Below are 19,000 nucleotides of genomic sequence, written 5' to 3'. Positions count from 1 at the left end.
ACAGCGCCTGTCAGCATCCAAAAAGATAAACCAAAGCAAATAAAACCAAACAAATAATGAATAAACCCTGACAAATCATGATACAAACTCTGATACAACTCTTGAGACGCAGACTTTAATCTGTGGAGCAGCGGAGCATTAAATGTGCGATCAGTGAAGTGATATTACACTTTGTTGGAACATTTTAACTCCACTGGAGGCGCAGGGATGAGACAAGGGAGGCTCCAAAGCAGCAAGGCAACAGTACCAGAGAGAATACAAAAAAAGGCAGCGATGACTGATTCCTCAGCCAGCAGTGACAGGCGACGGCGCGTCTTCACTACACATCAAAGAGCTCGGAGGTTGGAGGGATTTCAAGCGTTTCTGCTCAAGGACGCCGTGTTTCTGACCACAGTTTGAGGAGGCGACTGCGACAAGTTTTTGTGTTTCTATTGAATTGAGAAATATGTCAGAGCTAATGTTTCTTTTTCAAGCTCATTTAAAGTAAATATCTTGCTTGATGTTTTCTTGGTAGATGAGGTTCGTGAAACGCATTGCAAGACGATTAAAAGGGTTTTTTTAAACAAAAATATCAACAAAACAAAATGCAGTATTAAATATTTAATACCTGAGAACATACGACGGTACATAGCACACATCCAGCTGTGTTTATAATTACTTTACTCACTGAAATGTTAATTAATGAAGCCTTTACTTTCAAAGTAGTACAAAATCTGGATATCATAATTAATAGTAATTTCCACTGGGTATAAAAATCAGATTTTTTTGTGTCCTCTTACTGTCCAGCTACTTAAATCTCAACGAAAGAAAAGAGTTCATTCATCTGTGATTATTACCACACAATTCGAGCAATATTTTTTTTTTTTTTTTTTTTTTTTTTTTTTTAATAAAACTCAGCTATTCTGACAATAGTTCAAATACTAAAATTTCCCTTTAAAAGTCAGTAGAAGAGGTCCTTGGTGGACATTTGTATGCCTGTGGTTTCACCTCTCAGAACACAAATAGGCTCTAACCTTTATTTAATTTATTTTTTTAATATATTAATATCCGTATAGAGAGATTTTGAAGGTATTAGCATTAACACTACATACATTTAGGTCACATTTCTTCTGTTATATGTATAAAAAGGACAAATGTCCTAATTACTTTGGATTTTTGGTTCCCTGTGGTGATTTTGACCGCTATTAGTGCTCTGGAGCTGTCTCTTTAGGTCCCCATTTTGTTTGTTTTATGCGCGCGACATGCGACATGATATATAGAGTTGAAATGGTTTCACACTATCCCATTCATCTACAGGTGGCAGTAATGTGCCAAAATATGCATAAATATGTAGAAGGAGAAGAAGACTACGAGCTAGTAAACATGGGTGTATAAACAGACAGGATTTAAAATGCCTAAAAAATCATTTAGTCTGGTTAAACAACTACAGACTAAACAGTAGGCACTCCTTCCTCTCTCTCACTTTGTTGCTGACTGTAACCACCGTCGCATTTCACACACTAATATCAGGCATTTTTGACATGCTCATAATTCTCACTTTGTCACATCTGACAGCAGAGTTATTCCTCTGTTCCGGCGCTCGAGGCACGTTTCTACACACAGTCATTTGAGACACACTGACAGCACCAGAAATTTTTAATGAACAGTTATACTTCAAGCATCTCTATCACTGCAATCATCAAAAAATTACACAATGCGCCCACAGAGTGAGACAGAGAGAGTGGGTGGACAGAGTACACTGTTTTTATTAATCATCAAAACCTCCGTAGGTTGATAGATGATACAAGTGTTAATTAATTTCTCATAATTATACAGAGAGGGAGATTATCATGAATAAGCTGGAAAACATTTCACAGCAGAAGTTAAGAGCACAGTGTTACGTATTAGGTCAAGCTCAAGGGGTTTAACATCAATAACAGTGAAATATTTTCATCACTGGTGTTATTTTCTTGCCCGTTTCCGCCCGTGAATGCAACATAAGAAGATATTTTTGCACTTCTGTGGCTGAGAGCGATTCTGAATTTAATGAGGGATGCATTTGGCTTCTTCTTAGGCATGACAATGGATACTAGTTTCTGTTATTACACAAACACAGCCTCACCTTCCAATATAACAGAGGGAGAGAAAAAAAATAAGGGAAGAGGGGAGAGTGGTAACAGAATCACGCTGAAAGAGAGAGAAACAGACGGAGGGAATAAACAGTAAACACCAGCTAGCAGCGAGAGCGACAATTTAAATTTTTCACCGGTGTTCAGAGTCAGTGTGTGGAGAGAGCACCTGTATCAGGAACTCCTGTCCTGACTACTGATACACACAAAACCCCACTGTAATACAAGGCTATTAGAGCATGTGGCTGAGTGAAAGGCAGGGATTAGTCCGGCTTGTTACTAAAAGAGCTCTAACAACAGTCCCCCGAGGTGCAGCCAACTCATCCGCAAGTCCTCAACAGCTTCTTGTAAACAGGTCTTTCCACGCAGCACATTCATTTTCCCGGCCTTAACCTCTCTTTTAAAGGGCAAACCCACCCACATAACCAAAAATGCATTTCTCACTTGGCCAATACTGGAGTTTTTTTTATCTCCTTTTACATAACTCATAACCTAATCTGCTCAGGTTTTGGGATATCTGAGATGTCTGTGAGATCAGGGAATATAAACTCACTTGTGATGCTCACAGCACTGAAGAAACAAATGGCACTAATTGTTTTGTTTTGAGTAGGAACAAGATGGAAACACAACACTGACGTTATTAACACCTAATAAAAGTGTTGAGGGGAAGTTGCTTGTTTTCACACAGAGCAGACACAGAGCAACATTTTCAGTCATATGTGTTGTAGTGTAAGTTAAATATTCACTCTACTTTTTGTTCTGTTGTGGTCTCTACCCACTCATGATGCAAATATCTGAATCTATAGCTGGTAAATACTCCATGATTTTCACTAATGAGCAAACAAGAAGGTTGATGAGAATGGTTGGAGTGAAACAAAACAATATAGTTGTTGAAGGCTGCAATCACTCTAGTCATCTCAGTTTATAACAACTAGCAATGCCTTTTACATCACACGTTGTCATTTGATCTTATATGAAAATATTTATCGGCAGAGCTTTAAACAAAATCAAATGTCAAAATCATTCAAAGTACTTTCTACCAAAGAACTTAACCCCCAATTATCCATGGATTATTTACAATAACAAAAAGAGATGCACTTACAGTCAGGGAAAAAATGATTAGACCACCCTTGTTTTCTTCAATTTCTTGTCCATTTTAATGCCTGGTACAACTTAAGGTACATTTGCTTGGACAAATATAATAACAACGAAAATATCTCATAAGATTTTAAATTAAGAGCTGTTATCTAGCCATTTTCCATGGTTTTCATGATATTAACCAAAATCATTATCAAGAAAACCATGAAGAAAACAAGGGTGGTCTAATATTTTTTTCCATGACTGTATATATTGGCTAATGCTGGACTTGTTGATTGTAATAGGTTGATTGTTATCAGCTAATAAGATGAAATTCACTGCTGGCAGTGGCCGAAGTTTATCTGATGTGTCGCATCAATTTTGCACTGGCTCAATGTTGAGTTGGTTATTTGCAGACAAAACAGTACTTTAAAACAGTTTATTTATTTTTCTATGAGGAAGATTTCTTTATTTCCCTGTCATAAAAGCATCGGCTTTCTGACAAATTGTTATTTATTAAACATCAGAACTGGCCCACAATTTCCCAAGCGGAAAATCTCTAGTAACAAGGAGAACGTTTCAAAAAGAGATTTTTTATTTTATTTGTTTTTTTTGGGGATGTGAAGACAGAAACTTATGAACAAATTAGACTCAAACTATCTGCATGGTTAGAAACCACTAGTGGCATGTGAAAAAAAGACATGCATCCTTTAATTAAACTAACTTTGTCTAATGAACACCCATGTGTTCAGTATTTATATACATATACATAGTATTGACACTAATAGTAGAAATTCATGTGAGATTTTCTGTTCCGGGCAGACTCTAACCAGATCAGCTCTCCCTACTGCAAAAGCTCTGACATCCCGTTGAGCTCTATTTCCCCGACCCATCATTTCCTATACAAATACTGCATTATATCGGCTACAGTCTGTTTTTATTTTCCTCAAAGACAATTCCCCTTAGCTGGGTGACTGACAGCTGTGTGTGCATGCATCATTATCTCCTTCACAGAGCCTGTCTGTTGCCGTAGCCTGTGGCAGACCTCAATCACACAGTATTAGAAATGACTCCGGTTTGCACGGAGCGCCGCACTTTTCCTGCTGCAGGTGCGCTACACATTATATCAACCAGCGGGATATAGGTGAACTAGTTGTCCCTAACATCTGGAACTACAGACTTGTAAAATCAGGTACTTGGGGCTGATAAGTTCATTAGATTCAGCTCGTGGAAGTCAAGACATAATGAGTTGCTGATAGTGTTCCTCTTCTTGGAAGTGGAGGTCACTGAGGACAAACTGTTTGGGTGAAAATAAATAAATAAATAAAAATAAGATAAGCCACTATCTTATCTTTGTTATATAGACTGTGCATTGTTGCAGTGTACTTATGTTGCATTTCAGTTCAGTAAAACCTTAAGAGGAATACTAATTCACTTCAGTATTTAATTTGACTGAGGTTTAAAATGCTGGTCAGGTCTGAAATTTCAGCATACAGTCAGGTAATAAGATCCACAAAAGAGAGTCTATGCTAATGCCTTGGTAGATACTGCGCAGTAGATAAATCATGTTTATAGATTGATGTCCTCCTCTATGGCCTCTGTGAATATAACAAGATTGCTTCCAATTGCATCTAAATATGAGCGTTATGCATGCAAACACACTGCATAATAAAATACTGCGTGCACGGATATGGAATAAAGAGCCTCGCTTGCCATTTTAAACTACAGCCCACCATACCGCCGCTATTATCTGGTGTTTATATTCTAATATGTGACTATACTGTTAAAAAAAAAAGAAAAAATGCTGCTTCTTTGTGTTAATCCTGACAATTTGTCAAATTTAAATCCAGCAGCACTGGGAGGAACACATCAATTCAAAGCGAAATCAATTCTATCCCCGCTCCTTCCTCCGCCTCTTTTTTTTTTTTTTACTTTCTCCCACTCTCCTGCTTCTCCTATCTATTTCTCTTTCTGTAACAACTGTGTGAGCGGCAGTAAATGTAATTACAAAGGGGTGGGGCTGAGGGTGTGTGTGTGTGTGTGGGGGGTGTGTGTGTGTGGGGGGGGGGTGCAAAGGGGAGTTTGTGTATGTGTGTTTGCGTTTTGGGGGGGGGTGATTGCTATGCATGCACAACAAAACGCAACATTAAAAAGCTATTATCAGAAAAGGGAACATTTTGGCAGATATATGGCGGAGGGCAGCTCCCGCCATATGTTTGTGGAGACGGGGACAACAAGTCAGGTAGTAATTATCAATCATCATCAGGAGAACCTGTCAAAACGCTAGGCCGGGCACGCTCTGACTAGCGTTGCCATGGAGACAAGCCCACATCTCAGCAAGTGTGTTTACCAGGAAATTAAAAATACTCTCCCATATTTTTATCACGCACTTATGATATTGTGTAAATCGTTCTTTTAGTTTCTTTAACTATGAGCACTGTTAAAGTGTGTGTCTCTGTGTGTGTGTGTGTCTCTGTGTGTGTGTGTGTGTTTGTGTGTGGATTCCCTGCCAAGCCAAACTAGGGAAAGAGATTTTTCAGGGATAGAGTTGAGGATAATTTTGGTTGAGGTTATGGTTTTGGTTTTACACAGTTTCCCTTGCCTCCAGGATCAGGCATGTTAGGGGTTACAATTAGCAGATGGATATGTAAATGGAATATTCGCACCATAATAATATTAAGATAAATGTGTGTATGTGCACATACATAATGTATTTGCCAGTAATGAGCTCATTTCTGTGACCGTACTGTTGCTGTACACAGACTCTCCATTCAGACTGTCACTGTTAATATTCCTCAGCCGAGGGAAAAGGACATTCTCCCGAACCATCATGACTTTGTCAGTTTCAATTTTACATATTCCTTTTTCCCTCTTTTGCATACAGTTTTTACATACACCAGATGCATTCAAATCACATTTCACTCCTTGCCATGCAGGCTATTATAGTACTAGTATTTCCAGAACAGTGTACAGTAAGTGTGACTTTTCACAGCATCACACATGAGGAATGTTTCTGGAACGTTTCCAAATGTTTCTAACGACAATGGCGCTTTGAGATGACAATCAATTTCCATGTGACCTCATTTCATTACCCTTCCAGGAATCTGGCTTATTTTCACTTAAAAACAAGCTCTGCAAATTAAATACATAAGCAAGTAAACATGAAAGCAATTTAGAGGGAAAGTGGTGTAAGTGCTGTATGAATTTAGCTGCTTTATTATGGCAGTCATTTGGAAAAAAAAAAGGGGTAGTGTTCTTAATTCATTATTTGTGCGCCGTTGTGCATGCTCCCCCTGGGGAGAGGCAACATTACTCTTTCATCAGATCAAATGAAGCGAAGCCGTGCCGTTCCAGGAAGAGCCAATTAAACTGTTCAAAGAAGTTTATTATTGCGACGGATTATGAAATCATTCTCATCGGATTCATTGGGGTGTGTGTGTGTTTCGACAGGGGTGTGAATGTGTGTACTTTACCACTGCGCAAACTCATAAAGGCTGTCGACTCGAGCTTTTCCATTTGCAGAGTAAATAGAAAATTATGGCACGCAGTCACAGTGTCACATGCTTTACAAGAGAAATTTTACAAACTTAATTCATAGTCAAAATAAGCTTTAATTATAGGGAGAAAAATCATTTCTTTCTTTTTTCTTCTTTCATTCTGTCCGCCTCGTGATCGCCTCATGATGGTAGCGTTGCCTGTTAAGCACTTATTAACACACATCACATTCGAGACAAGGCTGGGTTTAAGCTTAACCCAGATCCACTGACTGACACAGGAATGCAATGACCTCTGACCCTGAAGAACTTCATAATATCAGCCAGCATTTAGCTCGACACAGACACAAGACGGAAAACTCTCTGGCGCCGGTCCAACAAGGAACAATATCTCTCTGTGTGTATTTAATCGGTAATGATTTAGCTTTGCTGTCGAGACAAAAATAAACCAATACACTACAACACAATACAGGCTGTAAATATCTGACAAGAGAACACGTCACTTCTGCTTGTGCCCAAGTGTTGGCAAGTAGCACTTAATGGCTATTGTTCCCGGAGAGGACATTGAAAAAAAATAAATCTCATTTTGCAAAGAAATGTTAAGAGCATGCAGAGGGACTGTCCCAAATACACACCCTGTTGTTCCAAGAGTGCCAAATGTAAAACATGGTCAAAGTTACATAATGTGGAGGATTTGCTAAAAACGGAATAACCTTCAAACGCTTCCACATCATTGATACTGACAGACTGCAGCAACAACTCAGTAGGACCGGGGCTTTAAAAATACAGTATTTCAATTTGGCTTTTGGAGGGAGGGGGAGAGAGAGAGAGAGAGAGAGAGAGAGAGAGAGAGAGAGAGAGAGAGAGAGAGAGAGAGAGAGAGAGAGAGAGAAAGAGGGAGAGGGAGAGGGAGGGATAGATAGAGGGAGGGAATGGGGGGGAGAGATGAAAGGGAGCAGTGGATAAGCTTCAAGGCTTATCCTATTCATTACTGGAGGAAAAAAAAAATCACAGCATCGACCTATAAATAAATGAATGCCAGGATAAACACGGAGCCCATATATCAATAAAACATATGTATTCTAATAGATCACGCTCTAGTTACACTTGATGGGATTGAGTTGGCCAATGAGCCCAATCACTGGGACTTTATCATTTTGAAAAGCTACACAGCATTAACCATGGTGATTATAAATAATCATCATTCCCATAACAAAATAGGCCAATGGATACTTTTATCTTCTAGTTTTTCTGGTTTATATGTGAATGTATTGTATTTTAAGGACTTTATTACAGTAATCTACAAATAATTTGAAGAACACAACAAGCTCTCTGCCGCTCTTTGTATTTTCACTTTTCATTAACATAAAAGTCGCTGCAAATTCTTTTTCTATTCGACTTGGTAACTCGTGACAACCACTAGTACTGATATTGTATTGTTTCAGCCATGACAGGGCTCAGTCACTTAATAAACGTGGCTTTTTAGAGCCTTAATAACTATGTAATTTATTCCCATACATTTTGAATCCATATATTATATGTTGGATGGTTTGATTTCAAACATCTAATAATTCTAATACACTTCAAGACTCTTGAGAATAATAGTATCTACATTTTATTAACAGAAAAGTAATACTTTTTGAAATAAATGTCTGAAGCAGCTGCCAGCAGTGGCACTGTGGGCGTTATTTTTCCAAGAAACGTCTGAGTCATATTGGAAAAAACTGGAAAAATCAACCACAATCATCAGTTCAAGTTTAATCCTCACCTTGCTGCCGTCATGTTCCGGTGGTGTAACAATGATTTTTGACGTCACTTAAATTACACAAGCTGCCTTTAGAAATAACAACCGACAACAAGCCTCTACCTGCAGACATGGGAGAGATGCTCGACACTTAACCCAGCACCTCATGAGATGTTCATATACCAGCCTCACAGGCAGAGACAGACTTTTTTTGTTAACAGCATCTACAGTTACACTAATGAGTCAGACGTGTTCACACCAGGTCGCAACATGCTGTTCTGTCCTTTTTATTAGGGACATTCAGGAGTTGCATCATAACTTGTGAAAATATGACTCTCAACATGTCGTCCTCTGCAGCAACAAACCTTTTTTTTAAATCATGTAAATCATAATATTGCTTGATTTAAACCGTGCTCACCAACAGCGGCTCTTCCACATCTGACAAGTGTATTAATGGAATAATCATCTAAGCCATTATGAATGAGGTCAGGCTGGCCTGGTCAGCTAAAGTGTAAAGTAATTAATAACATGCTCCGCAGTTTTATCAGAGTTTTAAATTACACACACAGAAAAAAAAACCCTCCACATTTTGGTCCATATTTTATGACCAAGCCTGATAATGACCTGTCATATTATTTGTAAAAATAATGTCAAAGTTATGAATCACTTAGCGGCTTTCCAGAGAGCAGCTTTGTTCACTACCCAGAAACTTTTACACCCTAAATTCTTTAAATAATTTCCTACGTCTGAGGCATTTCAGTTTCCTATGAAAATCAACATGAAGAGATATGAAATGTGGCTGACGGATGATTGTTCACAGTTAACATTTAAACACCTTCATTATTTTTCTGTAACATCTTGTGGAACCGCAGTTGCAAGCAGGAGCAAGTCTGAAAACTCTCTTTGGTGGTGCGTTCAAGGACACTCTGACAAAAGCTGTTTGAAAGTTTGCCATCAAAAAGAAAACACAGCATTCATGATCTACAATGTGCCAACAGAAAATTGTACCCCGAAGGAAACCACACGTCTAATAGGATATCAGAATTTGGTTGTTACTTTCATTTCAAATGGTTTCTATTTGGCAGATAAAACTTACAAATCTGGGATGTCGGAGTTACTGCAAATGCAGCAACAGGGAGAGATTACAAAACACTCACAGCTGCAACAACATGTGATGACAGATAGATGATATGACTATAAAAAACAGGTGACTAATGAATCACTGTGTTAGATCATCAATAAAAAGTATATTTTATGTTTATGAGGTTTTGTCCGACAAAAGATCTTCATACTGCGGCAAAGTGAAACCCTACATCGGGTTAAAATATGTAGTTAAATGTCAACAATCTAAGAAGTGTATCACAAAAATGTGCCTTAAACTGGATTAAAAGTAAATTTTTGACAGCTTCTGGCAGATAACTAAAACCCTGACGCATGTACAAACAGGATATGATGCTATTGACATCTGATGAAATAAAACAGTTACCTTGATTAAAATTACACAACTGAATATAACATATGTCTAGTTGTTTTTATACATTTTAATGTGGAAAAGTCAGATATAATTCCTTTGAAGTAGGGACGACATGTTATGATCCTGTGACTGAACTAACAAGAGTATACCTATGTGTTCTTTCTTCCTCCACTAGTCAATTATCTCGATCGACGCTGCTTCTCTGAGAAACCTTTGCACTGTAAATAACAGGTCCAGACTTCTGAAAAGCTTCTCTCCTATTGCCAGATGCTTATTTATCTCTCTCTGTGCTGTTTGCTAAAAATAGATAAGCAGCAATGCAAAGCAATATTATGTGTAGAGCTGGTGCGTTGCTGATGACATAATAGGGATAATCAAGAAGATTGTGCCTTACTCAGCCCAAGAGTCATTCTAATGCTGCCGGTGCCAGAAGGAGAAAAGTGCTTTTAGTTAAAACAACCCTGTGGCATTAATTCTGCCTGTGCATATTACAGCAATAAATAAGACACAGGACTAGCATGGCATGTTAGGAGTAAAAATATGTATCTTTCATTTCTTGTAAAAACCTATTTTTGCAGATATGTAACAACGTGACATGAGAGTCCATGCCCTGATTATGAAATGTGGCTATAAAGCTACAACATGTGCTCTTTTCTCCTCTAAATTTCTCCTCTATGGCCTCTGTATACCATCGACATATGGACGATGAAAAATTCATGGGCTGGTGGTTAACACAAATCTGCAGAGGAGATGGGAAAACATGAGCTTAGCAAGCAGTTTGCCTATTACATTAACAGACGGGGCTGTCATGGGACAATACAGGCGTATGCATATTACATCTAATCTGATTTCATGTTTAAAGAGCGAGCGAGAAAGTGGTTCAAGTTGTGGAAACAATGACATCATACTGTGTGTTCATCTGATGACCCAGCCCAATCAAGCTAGCAGGGACTGAATGTTTTTAAAGATGTTATCTGGAAGTGCAGGTTAAAGTTTTTAGCATGTTTACTGCTTTTCCCTTTCCTCGTCTAACCAGTAAAGTTTATTTCAGTATCGGTTTCAGTAAGAGGATGAGTATCCAAACAGGAAATTTTTTTTTTCCCCTGTCAAACACAGATGCAGTTAACTCAGACACGCAGAAACACCCTCATAAATACACAGAAAGCAGCCACAGATGTACCAAACTAGCACACACACGCACCACATTACAAAAATAGACTGTAAAATTCTGTTTATGATCAGTGCATCTGGACAATGTTAATATATTGAGGCAGTGAATTGTTTTTCTGTACTCCTCCCACCCTGGAGGATTACAGAAAAGGATTCCAAAGGATTCCACTGAAAATGTTTCTTTTTAATAATAATCAAACCGGCACTGAGTGAGATATTTCAAACAAAACACACTGAGCTGAGCATGAAATATAAAGTTTCTGTGCCAAGGAAAGAGACCTGGGGAATATAGGACAAATGAGAAAGAGCAAGAGGAGAAAGGGGGGGGCAACTGCTTTGCCTCAAATATGATTGCCTCACTAACTTTCAAAATGCTGTTGATTTAAGCAATGTGCACATAAGGAGTGTTAGGTTTCTGAAGGAGTGGGGGAAGGGAGGGGACAGGAAGGTCAGCAGTTTGGGAGAATAACTTCAGAATAAGAGAAAATATGTTGGTCATAATATTTTCCTTAACAGACGCCCAAATGAGGAGCTGTCAAGACGCTCCGCGATGTACATCTTGTTTAAATATATCATATACAGCACCTCTAGGTCGAGCTTACAAATGTTTATGTTATTGCTTTGCAGTATCCACGCCAAATGAATGTGAATAATACTCAACAGAACCACGACAGCTAATAACAAAACCTTGGACCTTTTCATCTGTCATTCAGCTCTGCAAAGGCCTGGCCCACTCAAACTATTTCGAGCTTTTTCTCACAGCAGAGAAGCCTCAGTAGTGCCAATATTATTACAGTACAGTAAAGTATGTAGGACCTTTATCCTTATATAAGAGCTTGTTTTTCATTCAGCATGTCAGTGTGCACAAAATAGCAACGCTAAACAATGCATGTGCCAGCAAGGTCTTTCTGCACAACTTTCCCTTTCTGCCATTGTGCAGCAGTAATATTACATTCCTCCTGGCAAGAAATTAAATTGGGGACACAAAGTAGCATGGGTATAATCAATCCACGCTGGCAGAGAATGCATGATAATTATAAACAAAAACTGTGTCATTCCCCGTGAGGACAGCAGCTGCAGGGGTGACAGGCGATGCTGAACATGAATATGGATCACAGGACTTAAGATCTGGTAACTGACGCAACTGCAGTTTTTACTCAGGCTGGTTCAAAAGCACAGCGGTGACATGGACGGAAAAAAAAACATGAATATAGATCGAGTAAGATAAAGCGAAAGCCTCCGACAACTGTCATTGTCATACTGGGAACGACCTTACATCATCCAGTAAAGTGAGAGCAAATATTGAAGATATCAAAGTCATTATGTACACAGGAGCAGCCGGAGCACGCTGATGTTCATTACTCACCTCCAAAAATACAGATAAATCAGAACACTGCACATGCTCAAACACAAATATGCTGCTGATTATATAATAAATCTGTGCATGATTACGCTGTACCTACTGTAGTGCTGTGCTGAAACCATTACCAGGCTATCAAAAATAGACTGAATTTCACCAGCAGGCTTCCATCTGATGGCTGCATTTCACACAATACTGTACCAACAGGCATGCTGAAAATCTGCAATAGCACTTTTTTTTCTCCTCTCCCTCAGCCTTCTCGTCTTCTCTACCCCCTGAGGTAGCCTGACACACTTTCATGAATTAGCCTAGACAAGACGGACGGCTATTAAAGCTGCCACAGCAGATTTGGTTGAATCCAAAAGGTCAGAATTAGCATTGAAAAGAAGCAAAGAAGAAAGTCCAAAAATTGTTCCCCACATCAATTTTTCAAGTTTGTAATATTTCACAGCTGCACAGTATTATTTCTCACTCGTCTAGAGTGCTGGTATTTATCCTAATAAAGGTGGATTTAATGTGGCATTTATAGCTACTTTTCTTATACGCAGCCTGTAAATGGCAGGAGAATTTTGCTCAGCAGTTGTGTATGTTTCTAAGCACATATGTGCAAACATTCATGTGTGTGTTTGTGCCTATAAGAAACCCTTGAGTCCACTTGGCAGAGTGATGGAAATTACTTAGCTCTGCTGTTTTGAAACAAATCACCTAGCAGCAATTTAAGCAGAAATAAAAGCCTGCTTCAAACCTAGTAAACCTTCATGTGAATAACATTAGAAATCTGAATGCGAATGAGTAAAAAAAAAGAAGAAATAGAACTCCCTTCGGCTCTGAAAATAAACCTTTAGCTTAAATGTGGCTCACAGAGGAATGGCATTATTGAGCCAAGTGAATGAGCAATAGCAGCCACAGGATGTTAGCGTTACTATTCATAACTTATTTTCCAATGCCCAAAACCGTTTTCCCTTCTGGTCTCACCTCTGCTGCTCTCTTAAAATGCAATTACCTACTGGCAAATTTACAGGAAAAGAAAAACAATGACTTTTGACCAGAGGAGCCGTTACTGTGAATGTCAAATTGATGCTGCACAAGAGCCCGCTGAGCTCCGCCGTGCTACCGAGCAGAGGAAATATAAAGAGAGATGAATCACATTACGCCTTTGTTTTAGCCCAGCTCGGGGTTAATAAAATGTGTGGATTCATGAGCGGCAGGGAAAGCACAGTGAATGGCAAAGAGACGTGTTCCAGCACTTCGAAATTCCTCACCGGAGCCACAGAATGCTTTTCAAAGGTGTGACTGGTGACAGTGAGTGAATGGCGGTCACTTAGGTTCGTAAACAGAAAGACCCCTCTGGGGACATGCAGACTGAATGAAAACCATATTGAAAGCAAATGACGGTCAATTGAATTGTATTGAATTTTAGTCCTTATTAACTCAACTAAAAGAGCATTGATCAAACGCATGTTCATTTTAAAAGGCTTCAATCAATTTGGTTAATGAAAGATCAAAAAGGACAAATAGAAGAGTTAGAACAGAAACAAAGGAGTGACAAGTGAAACGAGACCACAAACTAATTACAGTGTAGGAAAATGTAGCATGAAATAAACAGTAAATATAGGGTTTAGGGTTAAGCTGAGGTTATATCACTGTTCTGTTACATTAATTTCATTCAGATTCAGGCCAAATTAATTTATTATTTATGAATTATATAGTTTTATAAAAGCCTACTGAGTTTTTGTTTGTTTTGTAGCAGACCAGTAAAAGCCATGTGTCTGCTAATGTGTGTTCCTTTATGCAACAAGAAAATCATTGTGCTTCTTTAGCTCAATACACCATTTAAAAGAGCAGTGTGCTTGTTACTGATGTGATTTATCTGTAACTTCATAGCCCTGTCTTGTTATGAATACCTTCAATAAAAAAATAAATGCAAAAAAAAAAAAAAAAGAGCAAAAAAGAACTGCTGATTTACCGTCAGACTAATCCAGGGCTGAAAAATGAATAATAGTAAAAGTATAAGTGCTAAAAATGGCAGTTTCTTGAATGGCCGCTGTGGCAGGTCTAATTACTGTTCAAAAGCGAATCAATCCCCATAGAACCCCATGATAAAATCCCCAATTTTACAGCAAAAATAAACCTTTTTATAGCCTGGTAAAAAAAAAAGGAGAGCTAATTTCCCTGTTCATGACAACTGAATGGGGGTGAATTCTTAACTCACCTGTTTAGATCATATTAAGGCTTAAAGTTATGCATAATTAAAGGTGTGGCTGCTTTGAATGATAGGCGAGTGGCGTCACAGGTGGTTTAACTTTATTAATTTTTGGATTAGCCAAGATAACGACTGCTGTAGTCATCACACTGAGCTGCACAATGGCTCTTTAGATACCTATCGGTGACATCACATAGATTACAATCATGTTTATAAAGTCTATGACTCAGTTTTGGAAAAAAATATCGAAATCAACACAGCAGAACCAGAGAGATTGTCTTTTTTATGCCACATATTCCTCTTTGCTAAAACCTGGCTCCTACATTACCCACAATGCACATGATCAACAGCAGTTCTGTTCTTGTAGACCACCACTAACTCAAGGAAATGAACTTATATTAAATTCACACTCTATATACAACTTTTTTCACATGTGTCGTGGTAGTCTGCTCCTATCTGTATATACCAATATTTATTTACACATATACCAATGTGTAAAATCTGTGCTCTTTCTCTTTAAAATGCCATTAGATTATGTAACAAATGCATTGTCAGAAAACTGTAAATAGGGCTGTTCCTCTCAGCTCATGATATGCTGTTGTTTCACAGGACAGAAACTGTATTTCTCTTTGGGACCTGAATGTTACAGCAGCTCACTCTTCTTTGCCCTTTGATGGTCTTCATTTTGATTGCCAGCCATTAACACAAATCAGAATTTTAAATGACCTCAAGTACATTTTCTGGGATTTCACACAATGGCACTAAAGAGCTTGGCCCAAACACTGTCCATTTTCCACTAAAAGCAGACTTGAACAAATGGTCATGGTAACCAAAATGACATAATTGAAAGTTTGGGATGAACCGTACGGTGAGAATGAGTTTGAAGTGCATGCTTATGTCCAGAGCTCAGGACATGAGGAGTTTGATGTTTCATGGGCTCAATGCGTAACACTCCAAACACCATAAACTGACGCTTTAATGGCTGTTGGCATTGCAGATGAGCTGATATGATAACTCGTCTAACCGCCAGCCGACAAACTCACCAAACTCGTCACAGATGCTTTCGTTCTGCAGCAGGGTGGGATGTTCGAAGGTGTCCCGGCAGTACAGGATCTTCGTGCTACCGCCCAACGCAGCGATACCGCCCAGCGCCAGCACCGTGTGGTCTATGAGCAGAGAGGACGGCTGCTCTCTGAGCCGCGCCAGAACTGAGCGGAAACGGCAATACTGGGGGTAACTGAGGACCAACACCTTCCGCCCATCCTCCTCCTGGCCTGAAAAACACACAAAATACAGACACAAAGTTAGAAGGTTTGACATAATACACAGTTAAAAGAGAAATCTTTTCAGGGAAATACAGAACGTTATGTTTTCCAAGTGCTCCTGTAAGATTTGCAGAAAATGGCAGCACTTAATTTTACATGACACATTCGCTCTTCCATTTCTCTTCAGATGTTATTACTTTATTCTCTCTCATAGATCATTCTTTGGCGACTATTATATTCTGGCACATCTACTGCCAGTGTGCTGTGAATATAATCCTTTTACTACCTACTATTGGCCTTAAATTGCATGATTGCCTGTAATGTTTGAGATCTTGGACTTTACGTTTATTGTACTGCCACTTTTGTTGAGTGCCGTATAAATCTCAAGAAGGTAAATAAGTGATAGAAACTTTTCATGCCAAAAATGTATTTTATTTTCAGCTATTTTCAATAATTCCTGGAAAGCATACACCCATAAATTTGCTTTAATTTGTCCAAGCAGTATCATGATTTTTGGACCGTTCTGTCTCCTCCATTCCTCATGATCTCTCTGCACGTTTCAGGAAATTCATCTCATTCAGGAAGCAACCTGATCTCACCTTGCTAAGTCACTGTGACTTTGTATGAAGTCTCACAACGTTTCCTTGTAGTGATTGTACATTTAACTAAAGTGCTAGCTGTCAGCTGTTGCTGGGCTGAATGTCTGAAATGCATCGCTTTTAAAGTGACAACAGGAATGTCAACAAGAACTTAACATGATTGATATTTTGACTGACTAGTTTTTTTAATACCATATATAACAGCGAGTGCACAGTTTCCGATCACACTTTAAGATCAGTGGCCTCTCGTTTGAATATACTCATCTGGCACATTTTGTTAATAATAAACGTTTTTCTCAGGTAGTTGTGAAACCTCACGTCAGAGCCAGACTTTACAAGCACACTGGGTGTGTTGTTTTTGATGTGGCCGTGTGTAATTAATATTCCACTGAAAGAGAGTAAGTTTGACTGATGCATTATCACCTGTGACAACGAACTGGCAAAGAAGCCTCTGGAAAGGAAGTACAGAATGAGCTGGCACAATAAACCACATCGAAAGCCAGGACGATATGCTGATAGACAAATCAAACTGTTAATTATAAACCATGGAAGAACAAGTTTTTACAGCTTCATCTAATTAGGTGCAGCACTGCGATGCTCCACAATGACAATGAAAACATGTTGATGTTAAGCAGCACAATGGTTACCCTGTTCATCCACTGTTTTACCACATCATATATTAGCAGTATATGACTAACACACACACGGACATAAAAATTAATTAAAAACACAAGAATAAGCTATACATATTATGAAAATGTAATAATATGTGGTGTAAAAAGAGTTGTACACATTATAATAATAATGGTAGTGATAATATTTATGCAATAATAGATTGTACACATAATAAGACTCCCTGCCATTAATCATATTGTCACTTTACCTTGTTGCTTTTTCTTTATACTAAATTTCTATACTTCTTATTATATTAATTGTCTTTTCGCTTCTCTATTCATGTGAATTTTTTCTGTTTTTGGCTACTGCAACACCTGGACTTCCCCTCCAAGGAACAATAAAGGCTTATCTTTACTTACTGTATCTTATCTTATCTTATTTGGTCATAAACATAAAAGTATTTTATAAACAGAAATTTTGACCTGATGGTGACAACGATTATGTTTTATAGTTATAAAATGCAGTGTTGAGTGTGATAGAAATATGATGAGTCACTCCAGAGAAATGTTTAAACCAATTAAACACATTTTAAAGTCGCTGTTAATATGTAAACAGGACTTGACATGATAAAGTACTATTTTTTGTATTTATTAACAGTATCTGCTCATGACATTTTCCCTCTCTTTAATTTGCTTTCATAAAACTCTCCTCTAACAGTATCCTCTTTATGGATTTTATGCAAATAACAGCGAGTTAGCATTTGAGGCTGCAGGTTACTGATGCTGATTAAAATTACAGTTCTTCTGCAGTACTGATTAACTATAACAGAACATCTCCAACCTCCCACACACAAAAATATAATAATCTATAACTAACTACATGCACAGTTATTATTTTTTTATGCAGCAGGAGACAGAACTGGTTAAATAAGGAACGTTAGGAGAGAAATGTTTTAATGAGACAATTTGAAGGTTTAGACAAGGTTCTTTTTTTAAGGACGATATTCCACCGTTTCCTCTTGCATTATTTCACAGGAGCTCCATGTTGAGCTAAATCTAATTAGTTTTGTCTTTCATAATCTTGCTCACCTTAAACACGAGAGATGATCTGAACATATGCACAAAATAAACGTAATGTTTTAATGCTTGACATGACAGGAGGAGATATTTTACATAATTTAATATACATCTACAAATAATCTCCAGCAGAGCTGGAAGATATGCCCAAAATCTTTATTTTATATCTCATTCAAAATATATATCAGGCTATAGAATGTATTTTGGTGATTTAATAAATAAATAGTCTATATAATATCATCTATTTCTCTATTTTTGTTCATACCCCTGTGTTAATTTAACATGTGACAAATAAAAGCACTGCATATTTTCCAGGGCTCATTGCAGCTTTGTCTTAACTTGCAAGGATCAGAACATAAAGTTCTGCCAAATGATGTAAATATTGATATTATGCAGAACTTTGGCTGCCGTTTTTTTTTTTACATTGCAATAAAAATTATAAAGAAAAACATATACATTAGGCTTTTTAATGTGGTTTTGAAGAAATATATCATTTCATTGCCCAGCCCTATTGCTCAATTACTTTCCTAATTAATGAATGAATGAAGCATTCAGACCATAAAATAAGAGAAACTAGTGAGACAATTGACATATGTCGTTTCCCCAGAGCTTAATATGTCTTCTTTTGTCCAACTAACAGGATAAAATGAGTTTAATAGCGTAGAAAACTAAGAAATCCTGCAAATAGTGACATTTGAGAAGCAGAAAACACTGACTTTTTGGCAGTTTTGTTTACTCACGCTTAAATGACTCACACGTTTAATCATTTTCTGTTTATCATATAATCAATGAATGACCTCTATGATCTCTAACAT

General features: G+C 37.9%; 1 protein-coding gene across 1 annotated transcript in view; it reads right to left on the bottom strand.

Moving 5' to 3' along the window:
- The window catches only part of arid5b (AT-rich interaction domain 5B), an 83,428-nt gene that overhangs the window by 29,583 nt on the left and 34,845 nt on the right, over nucleotides 1-19,000 (bottom strand). The window contains exon 4 of the mRNA XM_059359253.1: nucleotides 15,674-15,904. Within this exon, the coding sequence (XP_059215236.1) occupies nucleotides 15,674-15,904 (231 nt within the window). The remainder of the gene's footprint in view (nucleotides 1-15,673; nucleotides 15,905-19,000) is intronic.

This window comes from Centropristis striata, chromosome 20 (assembly GCF_030273125.1).
Source record: "Centropristis striata isolate RG_2023a ecotype Rhode Island chromosome 20, C.striata_1.0, whole genome shotgun sequence".
Taxonomy (NCBI): Eukaryota; Metazoa; Chordata; class Actinopteri; order Perciformes; family Serranidae; genus Centropristis; species Centropristis striata.
This window is presented reverse-complemented; position numbering and strand designations above follow the sequence as displayed.